At 44.0% G+C, this 24,126-nt stretch overlaps 1 protein-coding gene across 1 annotated transcript in view; it reads right to left on the bottom strand.

Annotated features, from left to right (window-relative positions):
• Window positions 1-24,126, bottom strand: part of LOC117761169 (titin-like) — a 190,964-nt gene that overhangs the window by 152,178 nt on the left and 14,660 nt on the right. The window contains exons 4-5 of the mRNA XM_034584835.1: window positions 13,527-13,970; window positions 1,831-2,193 (exon numbers count right to left, since the gene is read on the bottom strand). Of these exons, the coding sequence (XP_034440726.1) occupies window positions 1,831-2,193; window positions 13,527-13,970 (807 nt within the window). The remainder of the gene's footprint in view (window positions 1-1,830; window positions 2,194-13,526; window positions 13,971-24,126) is intronic.

A 24,126-nucleotide genomic window follows, 5' to 3' on the forward strand; every position in this document is an offset into this window, starting at 1 on the left:
TTTAGTCAGTAGTGGTTAGTTTCAGTATAGTGTCATGTTTAAGAAAAAGATAAAATCTTCAACTTCCAGTTTAACACAAGTTCAGGTTCCTCTAATTCTTTTCAAACACGGGTTTGAGTAAATCACAATTGTAGTTTGCATCGTGACACTGCAAGGAAATTGACAACATAATGTGTATATATATATATATACACACACACACACACACACACATTTAATGACTCATTTCATTATTGATGTACTGTTTGGAGAAAAGGCTTTGGGGGTGTTTCTCTGCTAAGGGGACAGGACGACTTCACCGCATCGAGAGGAGGATCGACGGGGCCATGTACCGTGAAATCTTGGGCGACAACCTTCTTCCCTCAGCCAGGACATTGAAAATGGTCGTGGATGGGTCTTCCAGCACGACAATGACCCAAAACATATGGCCAAGGGAACAAAGGAGTGGCTCAAGAAGAAGCACATTAAGGTCATGGAGTGGCCTAGCCAAACTCCATTCAATGAGTTGTATTTTCTAGGAACATAAAAATTGTTTAACTCTGTTAAAAACAGGTGGAGGGATTCTTAATTCTCTTTTTACAACAGTGAACTATGAATATGTATCATATGAATAGTTGCTGATGTTGTATATTTAAGCAGCAGTGATGTTGAAGATGATGAAGGAATCTCCGCGGACACCGTTCTTGCTTGTATAAAAAGGTTTATTACACAGAAGTTACAGGTCAGGACAGGTACCTAGGTATACCCGGAGACGTTCTCAGCCAATGCAGAAGTCTGCCTCGCCGGTGCCGGACACGCATTCATATAGGGAAATTGTGTACGCCCAAGATTTGAGATCAAATGACATCATACATAGGGGCCTTTAATTCAAGACATGCTTCGTACATAAAGATGGAAACCCCTCCATCTAACAGGTCAAAGAGCATTCTCAGAGGGAGAGAACTAACGAGTAACATATGGAATAATAGTTAGGAATTCTGAGAATCCAGAAACGAGGGGCCCCCAGCTTTAAACCTGTCATTATGTTTTACACACGTCAAAATGATCCATGTTAGCTAAATACACCACACTGACAAATCCTAATAAATCTTTTGTTGCAAACGATGCAACTTAAATCTTTAACCACACAGAGCAAGTAAATTCATTCTCTCCTATATGACTACTCATATGCAGTTACATTACCCATTAGTCTAAATATTTTACCACACTAGGAGCAACTAAATGCTTTCTCTCCTGTATGAATCCTCATATGTACAGTTAGATCGCCCTTTTGAAGAAATCTTTTACCACACTTAGAGCAACTAAACGGTTTCTCTCCAGTATGAATCCTCATATGTACAGTTAGATCGCCATTTCGGATAAATATTTTACCACACTCGGAGCAACTAAACAGTTTCTCTCCTGTATGAATCCTCATATGTACAGTTAGATTGCCCTTTTGAAGAAATCTTTTACCACACTCACAGCAACTAAACAGTTTCTCTCCTGTATGAGTCCTCATATGTACAGTTAGGTGGCCATTTCGGCTAAATCTTTTACCACACTCAGAGCAACTAAACAGTTTCTCTCCTGTATGAATCCTCATATGTACAGTTAGATCGCCCTTATAAAGAAATCTTTTACCACACTCGGAGCAACTAAACGGTCTCTCTCCTGTATGATTCATCATATGTCCAGTTAGATAGCACTTTTGTCTAAATGTTTTACCACACTCAGAACAACCAAATGCTTTCTTACCAGTTTTACATTTCATATCACTTAGAGGCTGTTTGTTATTTGTTGTATTTAAACCAGACAGAGGTTCCCTGGTCTGCATCCAATCATCTTCACTGCCTTCAGTCTTGTCCTCAGTACCTTGTTGTAAATGTCCATCAGGACCTGAGTTCCTGGCTGGTTCTTGTTCTCCACAGTCCGCTCTGTTCTCCTCAGTCTGACTCTGATGAAGCTGTGACAACTCAGGTTTCTCTTCATCTTCTTCACTCTTCACAGTGACAGCAGTCAATGTGAACTTGATATCAGCCTGCTCAAGTTGTTGAAGCTGCTCTCCCTCCTGATTGGTCCACGGTTCCTCCTGTTCCTCTTTAATGTGGGGGGGCTCTGGGTCCTCCTGGTCCACAATGGGGCTCAACTGCTGCTGCTTAGGGGGAACCTCTTCTTTATTCACCATCAGCTGCTGTACGTCTGCAGGACACACTGAAACACAAATACACACGTTTATCATTTCCGAGTTTCCTGAAGTGTTTTTAAAAACTTGTGTTGTGTCGTTTAATGTCGACTGTTATTATTTTTGAATGATCACACTCAGGAAGCAGAGATGTTGAGGTAGTTCATAGTTACCTCAACATCTCGACGCAGCTCGTAAATTTAGCAGCTTTAAACACTGGAAGTGTTTCCAGTAAAAAAGTTTTATATTTTGAGGCCAAATAAACAAATTAGGACACTAACAGAGCAGAGCAGGGCGAGTGGAGGTTAGTTAGTTGGTTAAGTTGTTTTCAGACATGACCTGTGGGTAACAACCAGAGAATTGTCTCCAGAGTTTCTCCAGAGTTTGTGTTTCACACATGAACAACACAGCAGCAGGTTTTCTGCACAGACTCGTTCACAACAGTATCAAATCCTCCTCATTACTCAGGTGAAGGTGGAGCAGCAGACAGAGACAGGAAGTGACGTATTAACTCTGCTGCATAGATCATGTGATCATGTTTACATCACCCCGACACCGTCGTCAGCTCTTATCACCACAAACTCTCTTCACATCTCTGTCTGGTCTTCTAGTGATGACGTCATTAGGAGGAAGGAAGACGGCTGCGTCGAGTCAAAGCTTGAATTCACCCAAAGAGCAAATAGCCCACGATCATCTAAAGTGTGGGAGTTTTTTTAGACGGACACCAAACAACATGTTTCTCTGTAAACTCTGCAAATCCAAAATGATCACAGCAGCACAACCGTGATGCACGAGCACTTGAAGCTGAAGCATCCAGGGGAGATTTCTCAAGATGGCATCTGGAGCGAGACAGAACCGCAAGTTTTACTTTTTGTCCTGAAACAAGCGTAATATATTACGATTATCAACACGTGGAGTGGAATAGGAATAGACTGGAATAGCAGGAGTCATCTTAACTGCACAACTCCAGTGACTGAATCAATCCATGTTGTAAACCAGTTTTAGTATTTAAATAAAACCCAGATTCTCCAGTTCAGGGAAAGTGTTGCTATGACCTACATGGATTTATTCATCTATGTGTCACAGCGATCGTTTTGAAATCAAGCATCTCACAAATAGGGTCTATTGTTATTAATATAACACAACAGTGATGTAGAAATTATACTCACTTTAAAATATGCCAGTATCATAATTATTCACACAATATGTGTCTGTTTTTACACAAAAGGAGCCAAAATGCATGAACACCCCAGATGTGTGCTGAGGTTTCTAACAGCATGTTGCAGATGATTATCAAAGACACGTGACCCCGGGCTGCCGTTGAGGGTCAAAGCTCCTGATCCTTTGATCTACACATTTCATCAACTTAACCAACCAGACATCGTTTTAAACTCATCATTCCCTTTAAGGAGTGTTAGTTTGATCAACTCGTGTTAGCAGAGCTGGAGCTAGCTAACGTTAGCCTGTGAGCGGCTCCTCGAGGGACTGACCGACTCTGTGCAGCCGGAGTTCGGGCTTCATCACGGCATCCAGCAGCCTCCTCTGGCGGCAGACCTCCCGCTCGGACCGCTCCACTCTGTGTTCGTACTCCGCCACGGTTTCCTCAATCACCGCGACGATCTCCTCCGCCGCCGCCGCGAGCCGCTCGGTGAGCATCGCCCTCAGCGCCGGGACTCGAGCCGTTTCTCCTCCTTTCTCCACCTGCAGCAGAAAGCCTTCCGCGGCAGCGCTGATCCGCTCACGTACCGACACCCGCAGCAGCTGCACGGCGGACATGTTCCTCGTCTTTGCGCACTTTGAGTCCCGGAGCGGACAAAGAGAGCCAGCGGCAGGAAAACAGAGACACCGAGCTCAGAGCCAACAGCGACGCCTGCTGGACTGGAGGACGAGGAGGAAACTAAAGTACTAATACTGTACAGTAGAAAATATGGAAGGCGAAACATGACTTAATTATAAATAAATATATAAATAAATGTATAAATAAAGACTTAAATGCATAAATAAATAAGGAATAAATACAGAAATAAATGTCTTAAATTTATTTCCACATATATCTTTTTCTGTATTTCTGTGTCCCTGTGCTAATGAGACTGTGAGCGTCTCGTCTCATTTTGTACTGAGCACAAAATGTTGACGAGTCAATTTTCATGATGTTTAAATGCAGCCTCAAACGCTGGAGCGCATCAAACAAACACTAAGTTACTTCATGTACTGATCAGGTCCTGATAACTAGTAATGAGTGATTATTAGTTAAAGTGAGAGCAGGTCAGAGTGGAGGCGGAAACAGAAACTTCAGCTCAGTACAAACCGACTGCAGCTTCTACTCTGATCATTGAGCAGCTGAGACCAAAGAAACTCTCTCACTGCACGAAAAGCCAAATGTTGGCAGTCAGTGCCCGTTTACAGGATGCGAATTCCGCGTTCACCCGTGACACAAACTGGCAGAAACATACCCCGGTAGAGCAGTGGGGGGGCTGGGGAGGGGGGAGTGCCGCCGGGGAGTCGCTGAGCGAAGGTGTGATCTAATTAGCATATGAATCGCAACGAAATCGCTGGTGAGAACTCATCTCACTTCACCATTGGATGAAACCACAGACCTTTGAAACGAAAAGTCACTTGTGATTGGCTGGTAGATCTGTCGGATGTTAGTTATGTTTAATTTAAATGATTCAAACGTGTTCGCTTGTCAGTCAGAAATACAAAACAAGTTCATAATGAAGTCAGTGTTACGATTCTCAGCTTTAAAATATGTCATAAAATTTGTCACACTTATATTATATTTCTTTATACTAAGAAGATCATAAGTTGTAATCCGTCAATGGAGCCCAGATAGTATGATAGTGTTTTAGGAGGAGGAGGAGCTTTACAGCAGAGTAATGGGACCGACTCTGCTGAAGCTGCTGGGATATCACAACAGTGGTGGTGGAAGCCTCATGGTTTTTTAGGAGATTGATCCAGATGCGTGGAGCATTAGAACTGGGTGCTGCTTCTCCATGTTTAGTTTGGACTGATGGGGACAGAAAGTAGACCCGTCCCAGACTACCTGAGGGGACTGGATGGTTAAATAGTAGTAGATTAGAAATGTATATAACCATTCAGTGCCTTATAAACCAACAGCAATATTTTGAAATCTATTCTTTGATGGACAGGATGCAGTGAAAGGACCTGAGAACTGGACTGATATGATCCACTGTCCCGGTGCTAGTGAAGACTCAGGCTGTTGTGTTTTCAATGAGTTGCAGCTGTCTGATAATTTTTTTTTACAGTCTATCGATTTGTTACAGTCTACCCTGCTCAGACCTGAGGGCACTTCACAATCGAATCGTGCCTCTGGTGATCGTCCTGTCTTTCCGTCCTCCAGATTGTCTTCTACAAGTTTGTGGGGCAGGGAACGTCACCTGTACTGTCACTCAGGGCACTGATCAAACCACCTACAGCGTCCCAGATGAGGGGGCATCAGGCTGTAGCTATTCGTGGACCAACGCAAGTGACACAGGTGGAAGTGAAATAAACCAGAGTATTCCTTATTCTTATTCTTATTATTGTTATTATTTTGATCTACCAACTAATTCCAAAATTCCACATCTTGCAAAATGTTCATTTTATGGGCTTCACTCTTGTATTGGCATGCATATGTTATCACTTCATCAGTAGGATGGTTGAGCTCATCTTGTATGTTGTCATTAGCACTCCGTGCTCGTGATCAGGAAGGACTTAGGAAGGATGGTACAGTCAGGAGTGCGAACGTGAGCACCTTCATCACCTCAGAATGCTTCCCACGGGTCATCTACAGGGGAGACTGGCTTTCAGAGGTATTACAGCTCTAATCTGAAAAAAAATGTTTTTGTTTTGTTATGCACAAATGTTTGGTGACGAACTTCATTCTCAGAATTAGGAATAGAAGGTACAGAATCTATACCTCAGCCAAGGCTGGACCATCCAGCACGACTGTCTAGTTGTTATAGTAGACATATTCAAGAAAAAAGGGAGTGGTCTGATCACCTAAATGATTACAGAGTGAAATGAAAACCAATGAAACATATATTTTACTCTTAACTACGTGTGTCTGCTAAAGAGAAATAAACTTAACACAATTTGAAAATTTTAAGCTGCACTAAATTGCACACTTATAAATATCTATTCATTAAATATTACTGCAGATTTCTTTAATCTGTTATGTTAAAGTAAGGATCTGACCCTTTGTCCTGATTTTTGCAAAATTGAACGAGTTCTTCTCATGCTGCGACCCCATCCCTCCTCCAAGTTTGGTGCAAATATATTTTTTGTTATGCTGCTGATAAACCAACCAGCAACCAACAGACATGTGTGAAAACTTTATTCTGTGAACTCAGACTAGGACAATAACATAATCCAGAGTTTTTCCTGCACAGAGAGATTTCGTGCCGCCTTCGCCTCCCGACAATGCGACCCAAAATCCTGTTGTCACTGTATCGTCCCTTTGTTTCTTCTCCATAGGAAGAAGTGCACACATCTAACTGCACCGGTGAGTATCATTTCCTGGCAGACCTATTCATGAAGTTTAATGATGCTGTGTTTTATTCCATTGTATTCTTTGTATTCATACTTTTAATCTAAAACGTGTATTTCCATTTATCCAACGATCTGATGTAAGAATGTTTTCTTTTTACAGTTGTCTGCCGTAAAAAGGTTGTGCCTCCGGAAGGTGAGGATGTATTAAAAGCAATAAATTATAGTTAGTGTTTGTGTCGTTGAGTTGTTTACAGTCTAAAGCTGCTTTCAGACATGCACAGAACTCTGGAGAACCTCAGGACCTTCTCCAGAGGAGCTGTATATGTGAACGCAAATGTCCTTCTGCTGACCCCCCAGTAAAAAGTGGAGTATGTTTGGTGTCGAGATGAGAAAGAAGTAAATTGTTTCTTGTCTGGGTGATGTGCTCTCCAGATGTCCATCATAGAAATGTAATGGGTTCTTACCTGATACATACCACATCTGTTCACCAAGTCTCGTGGTAATCCGGCCCGTAGTTTTTGGGTAATCTTGTTTATAGCCAACCAATTTACAGACAGGGGTGAAACATAACCTGCTTGGTGGAGGAAACTATGTGGCTGTTGTGGGGATGAGACGTGTTAGACGACACCCTGCCTGACCAGTTCATATCATAATTGTGACTTAAATCTGTGGATTGCGTTCCAGGTGGCGATGTTGAGCCATTTTGCCACGCCCATTTCTAAATACTCCAGAATACGTACATTTTCACCACTTTCTAACTTTCTGCAAACTTTGGTAACGATTTGAGCACGTTGAAGCCCTCAAAAAGCCCCTTCTTTTGCCTGAAAAATAATAATAATAATAATAATCCTGTCAATTTCAATAGGGCCCACTGTCGGTGCTCGGGCCCTAATTAAGTGACCAAATAAGGGAACAGTGTCCCTGCACCTTGTGAACAACATTTCTTTGTACTTTATTTTAAACCTAGAGCTGTTTGAGTGAGAAACATCTTCATGCAGATACTGCATTAGTTCATATAGTAATAATACAATTACTATACTATATATTCTTATGGCAGTAATACAGTAAGTGTGTTTTTAACCTGGAGTTGAGAAAAAGTGGAAACTGATGCACAAGTAAAGATAAATTCATTCAGGCAGATCTCAGCCTCCTAAACCTCTTTGCACCAGGGGTCCCTCCGCGCCAGTGCTAATGCCTGTTAGCTTGTCGGTGGTTAGCAGCTACGTACGCAGTCAGTTGTGGTAGAATGAGCCCGACAGGAGTCAGGTCAGTTGACATTTCAACCCCCACACGGACGCTGCACATCAATCTGGGACGTTTCTGAATCCGAACCGCCGCGAGTTTGACTCTTAATGCCTCGAAAACACCGGTGACAATCTTTTGTTGTGTTTTCAAGCTAATTAGCTAGCTAGCCTCCGGTACGTGTTGTTCTCTGGTCCACGGAGGAAACAGTCAAGACAAACGTGGCGGGGTGTGTGTGTGCGTGCGTGTGCACGTGCTGGAGATGAAGGGTTTAAACCTTGAGATGTCTGAGTCTCAATCAACGAGCGGAACCACGGAGGCCATGTGTTTGAAAAGCTTCTACTTTTAGAGCTAGCTCCCACTGCTAACGACTGGTGCCGCCCACCGCGACTGGAAGTCCCACCAAATTACCGGCAAATATCCTGTTAATTAAAGGGTTTTATTCTTTTACACTCGTTACCGAAGTGATTCGTGGCTCCACTTGCCTCTAACCCCAGTTTCTCTGCTGGTAAACGGTGCAGCGCTATAGTTTGAATGGGGCTCGGTTGTGAACACAGGTTAGCATTAGACGCACCTTTCAATTAGCATCAAGATCTGTCCGTAAAGAACCCAACTGCGTGTTCTGCTGTTTGAGTGAGTTAGCTGTTAGCTCCAGCTAGCCGTGGCACAACGTCAGTGTTAACTAGCTGCTAGTGAACAACGAGCTAGTTAGCTGTAGTTAGTGTGTTAGCATCGAGAGTGAGGCAGGAAAAAGCTGCAGCTGTTCCCAGTCACTTAACTTTCCGTCCTTCGGTCACTTCCGAACCAGAAGGGCGCTCAGAGGTCACTTTATTTATCCTATCCGACCCATAACCCTATTCTAAAGTCTAATGAAAAATATCCTGGTGAGTTTTACATCCCTGCAGATGTGTGAAATACAATGATGGTGCCGCGGACGGTTGCCTCGGTGTGTTGGTGCGCGATGTTTTGTCTTGTTTTGTTAGTTAATTCAGTGTTTTGCCTAAGAACCGGGAGCTCTTTCACCAGAGAAATGCTCATGAACATCAGGGTCATACCTCCTGAGAATTTATTTCCGACTTTTCCGCCTCATCTGTCGAAATTTTGGATATTCTGGTCAAAGGCGCCCTCACCTTCGTACATACAGTGAAGCGACGGAGGAGAGGTAAACGTGCCGGTTCACTTGTGCGTCTCCGCCGGCGGGGACTTCGCACACCGCTACCAGGTATATTCCTCTCCAACGAGCGTTCACTGTGCAACAACCTGGACGAACTCCAGCTACTAGTTGGTAAGAACAGAGACTTCTCCTCTTCTTCCGTTCTGGGCTTCACGGAGACGTGGCTGTGTGGTTCGATACCGGACTCTGCGCTGCAGTTGGCTGGCTTCCAACTTTTCAGAGCGGACCGCCACACGGAACTCTCCGGCAAGACGAAAGGTGGAGGAATCTGCTTCTATACTAACTGCGGCTGGTGCAATGATGTGACATTGATTCAACAGCACTGTTCTCCTGATCTGGAACATTTTTTTATCAAATGCAAACTCTTCTACTCCCCCCGTGAGTTTGTTTCATTCATTCTGGTCGGTGTTTACATTCCACTGCAGGCTAACGTGCAAGAGGCACAACGCATGCTCGCCGACCAGATACTGTGTGTGGAACGGACTAACCCGGACTCCTGTCCTCGGCGACTTTAACAAAGGAAATCTCACCCGCGAACTCCCCAAATATAAACAATTTATGAAATGCCCGACCAGACAGGAGAATATTCTGGATCACTGTTACACCACAGTAAGCAGTGCCTATCACGCCGTCCCCCGGGCTGCACTGGGACTCTCGGTCATGGTCCATTTGATTCCTGCATACAGGCAGAAACTAAAACTCTGCAAACCTGTTGTGAGGACTTCAAAGCAGTGGACCAGTGAAGCTGTGGAGGATCATTCAGGCGTGCTTGGACTGTACAGATTGGGAGGTTTTCAGGACTGCTACAAACAGTCTGGACGAGTACACAGAGGCTGTGACTTCTTATATAGCTTCTGTGAGGACAGCTGTGTCCCATCACGCTCCAGGGTGTGTTACAACAATGACAAACCCTGGTTCACAGCCAAACTCAAAAAGTTAAGGTTGGAGAAGGAAGAAGCATTCAGGAGTGGGGACAGAGACAGGTTTATAGAGTCGAAATACAGGTTTAGCAAGGAGGTGAGAGAAGCCAAACGTCTGTACTCTGAGAAACTCCAACACCAGTTCTCAGCCAATGACTCTGCCTCTGTCTGGAAAGGGCTTAGACAGATTACAAATTGTAAGCCTAGAACCCCCCACTCCACTAACGACCCTCGCCTGGCCAACGACTTGAATGAGTTTTACTGTCGCTTTGAAAGACAATGGGACAGTCCTGACACCATCCCCCGTGACACCACCCTCCAGCCCATCAACTGCACCTCCCCCACCATAGCAAAGGCCTGCGCCTTTCCACAACTGCCCACCTCAGAGCCCCCTCCCTCCTCCCCTATCACAGTGACGACTCTCTCCATCCTGGAGAGGGACGTCAACAGACTCTTCAGGAGACAGAACCCCCGCAAAGCAGCCGGGCCAGACTCTGTCTCTCCATCAATCCTGAAACACTGTGCTGATCAGCTGTCTCCGGTGTTCACAGCCATTTTTAACACCTCACTGGAGACATGCCACGTACCAGCCTGCTTCAAGACCTCCACCATCATCCCTGTCCCCAAAAAAACAAAGATCACTGGACTCAATGATTACAGACCCGTCGCCCTGACCTCTGTGGTGATGAAGGCATTTGAGCGCCTTGTGCTGTTCCACCTCAAAGCCATCACTGACCCTCTCCTGGACCCCCTGCAGTTTGCCTACAGAGCCAACAGGTCTGTAGACAATGCAGTAAACATGGCCCTTCACTTCATCCTCCAGCACCTGGACTCCTCAGGAACCGACGCCAGGATCCTGTTTATGGACTTCAGCTCTGCCTTCAACACCATCATTCCGGCTCTGCTACAGGACAAGCTCTCCCAGCTGAGTGTACCTGACTCCACCTGCAGGTGGATCATAGACTTCCTGTCTGACAGGAGGCAACACGTGACCCTGGGGAAGCATGTCTCTGATTCCAGGACCATAAGCACCGGTTCCCCTCAAGGCTGTGTTCTTTCCCCTCTACTCTTCTCCCTGTATACCAACAGCTGCACCTCCAGTCACCAGTCCGTCAGACTCCTTAAGTTTGCGGACGACACCACCCTCATTGGGCTCATCTCTGGTGGGGATGAGTCCGCCTACAGGTGGGAGATTGACCATCTGGTAACAAGTGCTTTTCTTTCCAGAATCTGGCAGCCTCACGCAGTTTTGCATTTAGTAGCAGTGCTTCATGATTTAATCTACATATTCGAAAATGAGTGAGAAGCACAAATTTATTTAATCTCACCCCTTCTCCATAAGTCATTAATTAACAATTATCTTACTTAACCAGCTTCCTATAAATCTATGAATATGTTTACCTGTACAAAAAATATGTAATAATAAATACAATATAAATAATAAAAATAAGGCTGTAAATGTGTATTTATACATGTTTATTTGTACATATATACAAACTCATACACCTACATCAGAATTATTTTATTGGCCAAGTTTTCACATCTAAATTCTCTATTTACAACAGTGAACTATGAATATGTATAATATGAATAGTTGCTGACAAATCCTAATAAATCTTTTGTTGCAAACGATGCAACTTAAATCTTTAACCACAGAGCAAGTAAATTCATTCTCTCCCATATGACTACTCATATGCAGTTACATTACCCATGTTGTGCCATAATGCATCAAACGTGATACCATAAAATGGTGTGCCTTTCGGCATTCAATAAATTTGGTTATCAAAATAAAATATGAAATATTAATATTAAATTAACTACAAATTTGGAACTCTGATTAACAATTAAATTAATAACTATAACCAAAATTACCATATAGATAGTTAGCTAAGTTGAAGGATATGGAGTTCTTGACAGTGTAGAGGTTGGCAAAATTCACTTATGCAACATTAATGAAAAAACATTTGTGAAAGAAAAACATTTATTATGAATATAATAAAGTATAAAAACACAAATTACTAACAGTGTAATTACTAAACAAAGATAGGTATGTGTGTGTGTCTGTGTGAGTCAGCGTGCTTTCAAAATGGCGGCTGGCCAAAATGATAACACCCTCTCCCCCCCCCCCCCCATGTGCTTCCAAAATGGCGGCTGGCCACTTTGAAGATAACACCCTCCCCCCCCCCCTATTGTCTTTACGACATGTAGCAGGGGTCAGAGCTAATTAGGTGAAGGGATATGCGTGTGTCTGTGTGTGTGTGCCAAATTAGACAAAGTTACTAGATTGGATGCAACGAAAGACTGTGAAGAGCATAACAGACTAACATTACTTTCTCAGTAACTTGTAACCAAAATATCACAACACCACAAATCAAACTCATAAACATCACACAGAATCGAATAAACAGTCTTGCTTAGCCTAGTATAATTATTAAGCCAAGATGTGTTACCCGTCCGTGGAAAGGGGAGAAAAGGAGATGCTGTGCAGTTCGAAGTTCTGTGAAGTCGTCTGGCTGGTTTGTGGCTCCTGCCTTGGTGATTCTGTTGAGTTCAGTTGCTGTTTGAAGTTCTCCAGCAGGACATCGAGTCGCTGCTTGAAGGGTTGGTAGAGCTTGGAGTGCGAGGAGGTTTCCTTGGTGAGATGAGCTGAAAGCTGCACCTTTGTGCTCCTCTCGAAGAGTTGGATGGGAAGAGAAGATGTGAGCTGGAGAAGAGGCTCGACAGCCTTCCCTCCTGTGGAAGGATTGTAGGAAGAGAGCGAAAATAGGGGGAACAGGCCTTATATTGGCCCGGTGACCTCACAGGTCATGGGGTCCAGAGTGACCAATGGGAGTTGAAACCTGTGTCCCTGGGGGGGTTTTCACACCTCTGTGATGTTGATGGCCCCTGGTAGACTAAGTCCTGGAGGGACATGCAGCTTCAGGCTTTTGGCTGCACATATAGGCAGAGCTTTGGTCTCCCAAAAACCATGTCCCAACATCCATTAGTCTAAATATTTTACCACACTAGGAGCAACTAAATGCTTTCTCTCCTGTATGAGTCCTCATATGTACAGTTAGATTGCTCTTTCGGCTAAATCTTTTACCACACTCAGAGCAAATAAATGCTTTCTCTCCTTTATGAGTCCTCATATGTCCAGTTAGATTGCTCTTTTGGTTAAATCTTTTACCACACTCAAAGCAACCAAATATTTTCTCTCCTTTATGAATCCTCATATGTTCAGTTAGATCGCCCTTTTGAAAAAATCTTTTACCACACTCGGAGCAACTAACCGGTCTCTCTCCTGTATGATTCCTCATATGTACAGTTAGATCGCCCTTTTGAAGAAATCTTTTACCACACTCAAAGCAACTAAATATTTTCTCTCCTGCATGAATCCTCATATGTGCAGTTAGATGGCACTTTTGAAGAAAGCTTTTACCACACTCGGAGCAACTAAACGGTCTCTGTCCTGTATGATTCCTCATATGTATAGTTAGATTGTACTTTTGATTAAATGTTTTATCACACTCAGAACAACCAAATGCTTTCTTACCAGTTTTACATTTCATATCACTTAGAGGCTGTTTGTTATTTGTTGTATTTAAACCAGACTGAGGTTCCCTGGTCTGCATCCAATCATCTTCACTGCCTTCAGTCTTGTCCTCAGTACCTTGTTGTAAATGTCCATCAGGACCTGAGTTCCTGGCTGGTTCTTGTTCTCCACAGTCCGCTCTGTTCTCCTCAGTCTGACTCTGATGAAGCTGTGACAACTCAGGTTTCTCTTCATCTTCTTCACTCTTCACAGTGACAGCAGTCCATGTGAACTTGATATCAGCCTGCTCAAGTTGTTGAAGCTGCTCTCCCTCCTGATTGGTCCACGGTTCCTCCTGTTCCTCTTTAATGTGGGGGGGCTCTGGGTCCTCCTGGTCCACAATGGGGCTCAACTGCTGCTGCTTAGGGGGAACCTCTTCTTTATTCACCATCAGCTGCTGTACGTCTGCAGGACACACTGAAACACAAATACACACGTTTATCATTTCCGAGTTCCCTGAAGTGTTTTTAAAAACTTGTGTTGTGTCGTTTAATGTCGACTGTTATTATTTTTGAATGATCACACTCAGGAAGCAGAGATGTTGAGGTAGTTCATAGTTACCTCAACATCTCGACGCAGCTCGTAAATTTAGCAGCTTTAAACACTGGAAGTGTTTCCAGTAAAAAAGTTTTATATTTTGAGGCCAAATAAACAAATTAGGACACTAACAGAGCAGAGCGAGTGGAGGTTAGTTAGTTGGTTAAGCTGTTTTCAGACATGACCTGTGGGTAACAACCAGAGAATTGTCTCCAGAGTTTCTCCAGAGTTTGTGTTTCACACATGAACAACACAGCAGCAGGTTTTCTGCACAGACTCGTTCACAACAGTATCAAATCCTCCTCATTACTCAGGTGAAGGTGGAGCAGCAGACAGAGACAGGAAGTGACGTATTAACTCTGCTGCATAGATCATGTGATCATGTTTACATCACCCCGACACCGTCGTCAGCTCTTATCACCACAAACTCTCTTCACATCTCTGTCTGGTCTTCTAGTGATGACGTCATTAGGAGGAAGGAAGATGGCTGCGTCGAGTCAAAGCTTGAATTCACCCAAAAAGCAAATAGCCCACGATCATCTAAAGTGTGGGAGTTTTTTAGACGGACACCAAACAACATGTTTCTCTGTAAACTCTGCAAATCCAAAATGATCACAGCAGCACAACCGTGATGCACGAGCACTTGAAGCTGAAGCATCCAGGGGAGATTTCTCAAGATGGCATCTGGAGCGAGACAGAACCGCAAGTTTTACTTTTTGTCCTGAAACAAGCGTAATATATTACGATTATCAACACGTGGAGTGGAATAGGAATAGACTGGAATAGCAGGAGTCATCTTAACTGCACAACTCCAGTGACTGAATCAATCCATGTTGTAAACCAGTTTTAGTATTTAAATAAAACCCAGATTCTCCAGTTCAGGGAAAGTGTTGCTATGACCTACATGGATTTATTCATCTATGTGTCACAGCGATCGTTTCGAAATCAAGCATCTCACAAATAGGGTCTATTGTTATTAATATAACACAACAGTGATGTAGAAATTATACTCACTTTAAAATATGCCAGTATCATAATTATTCACACAATATGTGTCTGTTTTTACACAAAAGGAGCCAAAATGCATGAACACCCCAGATGTGTGCTGAGCTTTCTAACAGCATGTTGCAGATGATTATCAAGGACACGTGACCCCGGGCTGCCGTTGAGGGTCAAAGCTCCTGATCCTTTGATCTACACATTTCATCAACTTAACCAACCAGACATCGTTTTAAACTCATCATTCCCTTTAAGAAGTGTTAGTTTGATCAACTCGTGTTAGCAGAGCTGGAGCTAGCTAACGTTAGCCTGTGAGCGGCTCCTCGAGGGACTGACCGACTCTGTGCAGCCGGAGTTCGGGCTTCATCACGGCATCCAGCAGCCTCCTCTGGCGGCAGACCTCCCGCTCGGACCGCTCCACTCTGTGTTCGTACTCCGCCACGGTTTCCTCAATCACCGCGACGATCTCCTCCGCCGCCGCCGCGAGCCGCTCGGTGAGCATCGCCCTCAGCGCCGGGACTCGAGCCGTTTCTCCTCCTTTCTCCACCTGCAGCAGAAAGCCTTCCGCGGCAGCGCTGATCCGCTCACGTACCGACACCCGCAGCAGCTGCACGGCGGACATGTTCCTCGTCTTTGCGCACTTTGAGTCCCGGAGCGGACAAAGAGAGCCAGCGGCAGGAAAACAGAGACACCGAGCTCAGGGCCAACAGCGACGCCTGCTGGACTGGAGGACGAGGAGGAAACTAAAGTACTAATACTGTACAGTAGAAAATATGGAAGACGAAACATGACTTAATTATAAATAAATGTATAAATAAAGACTTAAATGCATAAATAAATAAGGAATAAATACAGAAATAAATGTCTTAAATTTATTTCCACATATATCTTTTTCTGTATTTCTGTGTCCCTGTGCTAATGAGACTGTGAGCGTCTCGTCTCATTTTGTACTGAGCACAAAATGTTGACGAGTCAATTTTCATGATGTTTAAATGCAGCCTCATAAACGCTGGAGCGCATCAAACAAACACTAAGTTACTTCATGTACTGATCAGGTCCTGATAACTAGTAATGAGTGATTATTAGTTAAAGTGAGAGCAGGTCAGAGTGGAGGCGGAAACAGAAACTTCAGCTCAGTACAAACCGACTGCAGCTTCTGCTCTGATCATTGAGCAGCTGAGACCAAAGAAACTCTCTCACTGCACGAAAAGCCAAATGGTTTTTTAGGAGATTGATCCAGATGCGTGGAGCATTAGAACTGGGTGCTGCTTCTCCATGTTTAGTTTGGACTGATGGGGACAGAAAGTAGACCCGTCCCAGACTACCTGAGGGGACTGGATGGTTAAATAGTAGTAGATTAGAAATGTATATAACCATTCAGTGCCTTATAAACCAACAGCAATATTTTGAAATCTATTCTTTGATGGACAGGATGCAGTGAAAGGACCTGAGAACTGGACTGATATGATCCACTGTCCCGGTGCTAGTGAAGACTCAGGCTGTTGTGTTTTCAATGAGTTGCAGCTGTCTGATAATTTTTTTTTACAGTCTATCGATTTGTTACAGTCTACCCAGCTCAGACCTGAGGGCACTTCACAATCGAATCGTGCCTCTGGTGATCGTCCTGTCTTTCCGTTCTCCAGATTGTCTTCTACAAGTTTGTGGGGCAGGGAACGTCACCTGTACTGTCACTCAGGGCACTGATCAAACCACCTACAGCGTCCCAGATGAGGGGGCATCAGGCTGTAGCTATTCGTGGACCAACGCAAGTGACACAGGTGGAAGTGAAATAAACCAGAGTATTCCTTATTCTTATTCTTATTATTGTTATTATTTTGATCTACCAACTAATTTCAAAATTCCACATCTTGCAAAATGTTAATTTTATCGGCTTCACTCTTGTATTGGCATGCATATGTTATCACTTCATCAGTAGGATGGTTGAGCTCATCTTGTATGTTGTCATTAGCACTCCGTGCTCGTGATCAGGAAGGACTTAGGAAGGATGGTACAGTCAGGAGTGCGAACGTGAGCACCTTCATCACCTCAGAATGCTTCCCACGGGTCATCTACAGGGGAGACTGGCTTTCAGAGGTATTACAGCTCTAATCTGAAAAAATATGTTTTTGTTTTGTTATGCACAAATGTTTGGTGACGAACTTCATTCTCAGAATTATGAATAGAAGGTACAGAATCTATACCTCAGCCAAGGCTGGACCATCCAGCACGACTGTCTAGTTGTTATAGTAGACATATTAAAGAAAAAAGGGAGTGGTCTGATCACCTAAATGATTACAGAGTGAAATGAAAACCAATGAAACATATATTTTACTCTTAACTACGTGTGTCTGCTAAAGAGAAATAAACTTAACACAGTATAATACAGCAACACAAAATATGTGTCTAGAAAGGCTACAGTTAAACTACAGTTGTGGAACAAATAATTTAAAGAAATTTGAAAATTTTAAGCTGCACTAAATCGCTTATAAATATCAACTCACTAAATATGACTGCAGATTTTTTTAATCTGTTATGTTAAAGTAAGGATCTGACCCTTTGTCCTGATTTTTGCAAAATTTAACGAGTTCTTCTCATGCTGCGACCCCATCCCTCCTCCAAGTTTGGTGTAAATACATTTTTTGTTATGCTGCTGATAAACCAACCAGCAACCAACAGACATGTGTGAAAACTTTATTCTGTGAACTCAGACTAGGACAATAACATAATCCAGATTTTTTCCTGCACAGAGAGATTTCGTGCCGCCTTCGCCTCCCGACAATGCGACCCAAAATCCTGTTGTCACTGTATTGTCCCTTTGTTTCTTCTCCATAGCAAGAAGTGCACACATCTAACTGCACCGGTGAGTATCATTTCCTGGCAGACCTATTCATGAAGTTTAATGATACTGTGTTTTATTCCATTGTATTCTTTGTATTCATACTTTTAATCTAAAACGTGTATTTCCATTTATCCAACGATCTGATGTAAGAATGTTTTCTTTTTACAGTTGTCTGCCGTAAAAAGGTTGTGCCTCCGGAAGGTGAGGATGTATTAAAAGCAATAAATTATAGTTAGTGTTTGTGTCGTTGAGTTGTTTACAGTCTAAAGCTGCTTTCAGACATGCACAGAACTCTGGAGAACCTCAGGACCTTCTCCAGAGGAGCTGTATATGTGAACGCAAATGTCCTTCTGCTGACCCCCCAGTAAAAAGTGGAGTATGTTTGGTGTCGAGATGAGAAAGAAGTAAATTGTTTCTTGTCTGGGTGATGTGCTCTCCAGATGTCCATCATAGAAATGTAATGGGTTCTTACCTGATACATACCACATCTGTTCACCAAGTCTCGTGGTAATCCGGCCCGTAGTTTTTGGGTAATCTTGTTTATAGCCAACCAATTTACAGACAGGGGTGAAACATAACCTGCTTGGTGGAGGAAACTATGTGGCTGTTGTGGGGATGAGACGTGTTAGACGACACCCTGCCTGACCAGTTCATATCATAATTGTGACTTAAATCTGTGGATTGCGTTCCAGGTGGCGATGTTGAGCCATTTTGCCACGCCCATTTCTAAATACTCCAGAATACGTACATTTTCACCACTTTCTAACTTTCTGCAAACTTTGGTAACGATTTGAGCACGTTGAAGCCCTCAAAAAGCCCCTTCTTTTGCCTGAAAAATAATAATAATAATAATAATCCTGTCAATTTCAATAGGGCCCACTGTCGGTGCTCGGGCCCTAATTAAGTGACCAAATAAGGGAACAGTGTCCCTGCACCTTGTGAACAACATTTCTTTGTACTTTATTTTAAACCTAGAGCTGTTTGAGTGAGAAACATCTTCATGCAGATACTGCATTAGTTCATATAGTAATAATACAATTACTATACTATATATTCTTATGGCAGTAATACAGTAAGTGTGTTTTTAACCTGGAGTTGAGAAAAAGTGGAAACAATCTGCAGGATTTTCTGTCTGATGCACAAGTAAAGATAAATTCATTCAGGCAGATCTCAGCCTCCTAAATCTCTTTGCACCAGGGGTCCCTCCGCGCCAGTGCTAATGCCTGTTAGCTTGTCGGTGGTTAGCAGCTACGTACGCAGTCAGTTGTGGTAGAATGAGCCCGACAGGAGTCAGGTCAGTTGACATTTCAACCCCCACACGGACGCTGCACATCAATCTGGGACGTTTCTGAATCCGAACCGCCGCGAGTTTGACTCTTAATGCCTCGAAAACACCGGTGACAATCTTTTGTTGTGTTTTCAAGCTAATTAGCTAGCTAGCCTCCGGTACGTGTTGTTCTCTGGTCCACGGAGGAAACAGTCAAGACAAACGTGGCGGGGTGTGTGTGTGCGTGCGTGTGCACGTGCTGGAGATGAAGGGTTTAAACCTTGAGATGTCTGAGTCTCAATCAACGAGCGGAACCACGGAGGCCATGTGTTTGAAAAGCTTCTACTTTTAGAGCTAGCTCCCACTGCTAACGACTGGTGCCGCCCACCGCGACTGGAAGTCCCACCAAATTACCGGCAAATATCCTGTTAATTAAAGGGTTTTATTCTTTTACACTCGTTACCGAAGTGATTCGTGGCTCCACTTGCCTCTAACCCCAGTTTCTCTGCTGGTAAACGGTGCAGCGCTATAGTTTGAATGGGGCTCGGTTGTGAACACAGGTTAGCATTAGACGCACCTTTCAGTTAGCATCAAGATCTGTCCGTAAAGAACCCAACTGCGTGTTCTGCTGTTTGAGTGAGTTAGCTGTTAGCTCCAGCTAGCCGTGGCACAACGTCAGTGTTAACTAGCTGCTAGTGAACAACGAGCTAGTTAGCTGTAGTTAGTGTGTTAGCATCGAGAGTGAGGCAGGAAAAAGCTGCAGCTGTTCCCAGTCACTTAACTTTCCGTCCTTCGGTCACTTCCGAACCAGAAGGGCGCTCAGAGGTCACTTTATTTATCCTATCCGACCCATAACCCTATTCTAAAGTCTAATGAAAAATATCCTGGTGAGTTTTACATCCCTGCAGATGTGTGAAATACAATGATGGTGCCGCGGACGGCTGCCTCGGTGTGTTGGTGCGCGATGTTTTGTCTTGTTTTGTTAGTTAATTCAGTGTTTTGCCTAAGAACCGGGAGCTCTTTCACCAGAGAAATGCTCATGAACATCAGGGTCATACCTCCTGAGAATTTATTTCCGACTTTTCCGCCTCATCTGTCGAAATTTTGGATATTCTGGTCAAAGGCGCCCTCACCTTCGTACATACAGTGAAGCGACGGAGGAGAGGTAAACGTGCCGGTTCACTTGTGCGTCTCCGCCGGCGGGGACTTCGCACACCGCTACCAGGTATATTCCTCTCCAACGAGCGTTCACTGTGCAACAACCTGGACGAACTCCAGCTACTAGTTGGTAAGAACAGAGACTTCTCCTCTTCTTCCGTTCTGGGCTTCACGGAGACGTGGCTGTGTGGTTCGATACCGGACTCTGCGCTGCAGTTGGCTGGCTTCCAACTTTTCAGAGCGGACCGCCACACGGAACTCTCCGGCAAGACGAAAGGTGGAGGAATCTGCTTCTATACTAACTGCGGCTGGTGCAATGATGTGACATTGATTCAACAGCACTGTTCTCCTGATCTGGAACATTTTTTTATCAAATGCAAACTCTTCTATTCCCCCCGTGAGTTTGTTTCATTCATTCTGGTCGGTGTTTACATTCCACCGCAGGCTAACGTGTAAGAGGCACAACGCATGCTCGCCGACCAGATACTGTGTGTGGAACGGACTAACCCGGACTCCTGTCCTCGGCGACTTTAACAAAGGAAATCTCACCCGCGAACTCCCCAAATATAAACAATTTATGAAATGCCCGACCAGACAGGAGAATATTCTGGATCACTGTTACACCACAGTAAGCAGTGCCTATCACGCCGTCCCCCGGGCTGCACTGGGACTCTCGGTCATGGTCCATTTGATTCCTGCATACAGGCAGAAACTAAAACTCTGCAAACCTGTTGTGAGGACTTCAAAGCAGTGGACCAGGGAAGCTGTGGAGGATCTTCAGGCGTGCTTGGACTGTACAGATTGGGAGGTTTTCAGGACTGCTACAAACAGTCTGGACGAGTACACAGAGGCTGTGACTTCTTATATAGCTTCTGTGAGGACAGCTGTGTCCCATCACGCTCCAGGGTGTGTTACAACAATGACAAACCCTGGTTCACAGCCAAACTCAAAAAGTTAAGGTTGGAGAAGGAAGAAGCATTCAGGAGTGGGGACAGAGACAGGTTTATAGAGTCGAAATACAGGTTTAGCAAGGAGGTGAGAGAAGCCAAACGTCTGTACTCTGAGAAACTCCAACACCAGTTCTCAGCCAATGACTCTGCCTCTGTCTGGAAAGGGCTTAGGCAGATTACAAATTGTAAGCCTAGAACCCCCCACTCCACTAACGACCCTCGCCTGGCCAACAACTTGAATGAGTTTTACTGTCGCTTTGAAAGACAATGGGACAGTCCTGACACCATCCCCCGTGACACCACCCTCCAGCCCATCAACTGCACCTCCCCCACCATAGCAAAGGCCTGCGCCTTTCCACAACTGCCCACCTCAGAGCCCCCTCCCTCCTCCCCTATCACAGTGACGACTCTCTCCATCCTGGAGAGGGACGTCAACAGACTCTTCAGGAGACAGAACCCCCGCAAAGCAGCCGGGCCAGACTCTGTCTCTCCATCAATCCTGAAACACTGTGCTGATCAGCTGTCTCCGGTGTTCACAGCCATTTTTAACACCTCACTGGAGACATGCCACGTACCAGCCTGCTTCAAGACCTCCACCATCATCCCTGTCCCCAAAAAAACAAAGATTACTGGACTCAATGATTACAGACCCGTTGCCCTGACCTCTGTGGTGATGAAGGCATTTGAGCGCCTTGTGCTGTTCCACCTCAAAGCCATCACTGTCCCTCTCCTGGACCCCCTGCAGTTTGCCTACAGAGCCAACAGGTCTGTAGACGATGCAGTAAACATGGCCCTTCACTTCATCCTCCAGCACCTGGACTCCTCAGGAACCTACGCCAGGATCCTGTTTGTGGACTTCAGCTCTGCCTTCAACACCATCATTCCGGCTCTGCTACACGACAAGCTCTCCCAGCTGAGTGTACCTGACTCCACCTGCAGGTGGATCACAGACTTCCTGTCTGACGGGAGACAACACGTGAGGCTGGGGAAGCATGTCTCTGATTCCAGGACCATAAGCACCGGTTCCCCTCAAGGCTGTGTTCTTTCCCCTCTACTCTTCTCCCTGTATACCAACAGCTGCACCTCCAGTCACCAGTCCGTCAAACTCCTTAAGTTCGCGGACGACACCACCCTCATTGGGCTCATCTCTGGTGGGGATGAGTCCGCCTACAGGTGGGAGATTGACCATCTGATTTCATTTCTTTTAAGTATCTTTTTTGTACGTCTGTTTATATGTGTATCACATGTTGTGTCACCCTTTTGGTTGTCAATGTAATAAGTTAACTGTGAGAAATAAAGTGTGGAGAAAATGTGATGTTTTGTAATTTCTTGCCCCTTCAACCTTGACATGGACAGTGGATGATTTCTTATGTTTGCAGGATTTAATGTTTGTTCTTTTCATTTAGATAATTTAGTTTAGTCAGTAGTGGTTGGTGTCAGTATAGTGTCATGTTTAAGAAAAAGATAAAATCTTCAACTTCCAGTTTAACACGAGTTCAGGTTCCTCTAATTCTTTTCAAACACGGGTTTGAGTAAATCACAATTGTAGTTTGCATCGTGACACTGCAAGGAAATTGACAACATAATGTGTATATATATATATATATATACACACACACACATTTAATGACTCATTTCATTATTGATGTAGTTTGGAGAAAAGGCTTTGGGGGTGTTTCTCTGCTAAGGGGACAGGACGACTTCACCGCATCGAGAGGAGGATCGACGGGGCCATGTACCGTGAAATCTTGGGGGACAACCTTCTTCCCTCAGCCAGGACATTGAAAATGGTCGTGGATGGGTCTTCCAGCACGACAATGACCCAAAACATATGGCCAAGGGAACAAAGGAGTGGCTCAAGAAGAAGCACATTAAGGTCATGGAGTGGCCTAGCCAGTCTCCGGACCTTATTTCCATAGAAAATCTCTGGATCAAATACAAGCAAATGCAAATCAATTTATAACTTTTATATGATGCGAGTTATATGATCTGGATATTTTTTGTTGATATTCTGTCTCTCAAAGTTACAATAAACCTACCATTACAATTATAGACTGTTCATTTCTTAGTCAGTGGGCAAAATTACAAAATCGGCAAGGGATCAAATACTTATTTCCTTCACTGTATAGGTATGTATTATATGAGGCATAAATCAGTAGAAACAAGAAATACACACAAATCTTCCATGTTATTCAATGAGTTGTATTTTCTAGGAACATAAAAATTGTTTAACTCTGGTAAAAACAGGTGGAGGGATTCTTAATTCTCTTTTTACAACAGTGAACTATGAATATGTATAATATGAATAGTTGCTGATGTTGTATATTTAAGCAGCAGTGATGTTGAAGATGATGAAGGAATCTCCGCGGACACCGTTCTTGCTTGTATAAAAAGGTTTATTACACAGAAGTTACAGGTCAGGACAGGTACCTAGGTATACCCGGAGACGTTCTCAGCCAATGCAGAAGTCTGCCTCGCCGGTGCCGGACAAGCATTCATATAGGGAAATTGTGTACGCCCAAGATTTGAGATCAAATTACATCATACATAGGGGCCTTTAATTCAAGACATGCTTCGTACATAAAGATGGAAACCCCTCCATCTAACAGGTCAAAGAGCATTCTCAGAGGGAGAGAACTAACGAGTAACATATGGAATAATAGTTAGGAATTCTGAGAATCCAGAAACGAGGGGCCCCCAGCTTTAAACCTGTCATTATGTTTTACACACGTCAAAAAGATCCATGTTAGCTAAATACACCACACTGACAAATCCTAATAAATCTTTTGTTGCAAACGATGCAACTTAAAT

Source organism: Hippoglossus hippoglossus, chromosome 5 (assembly GCF_009819705.1).
Source record: "Hippoglossus hippoglossus isolate fHipHip1 chromosome 5, fHipHip1.pri, whole genome shotgun sequence".
Classification (NCBI taxonomy): domain Eukaryota; kingdom Metazoa; phylum Chordata; class Actinopteri; order Pleuronectiformes; family Pleuronectidae; genus Hippoglossus; species Hippoglossus hippoglossus.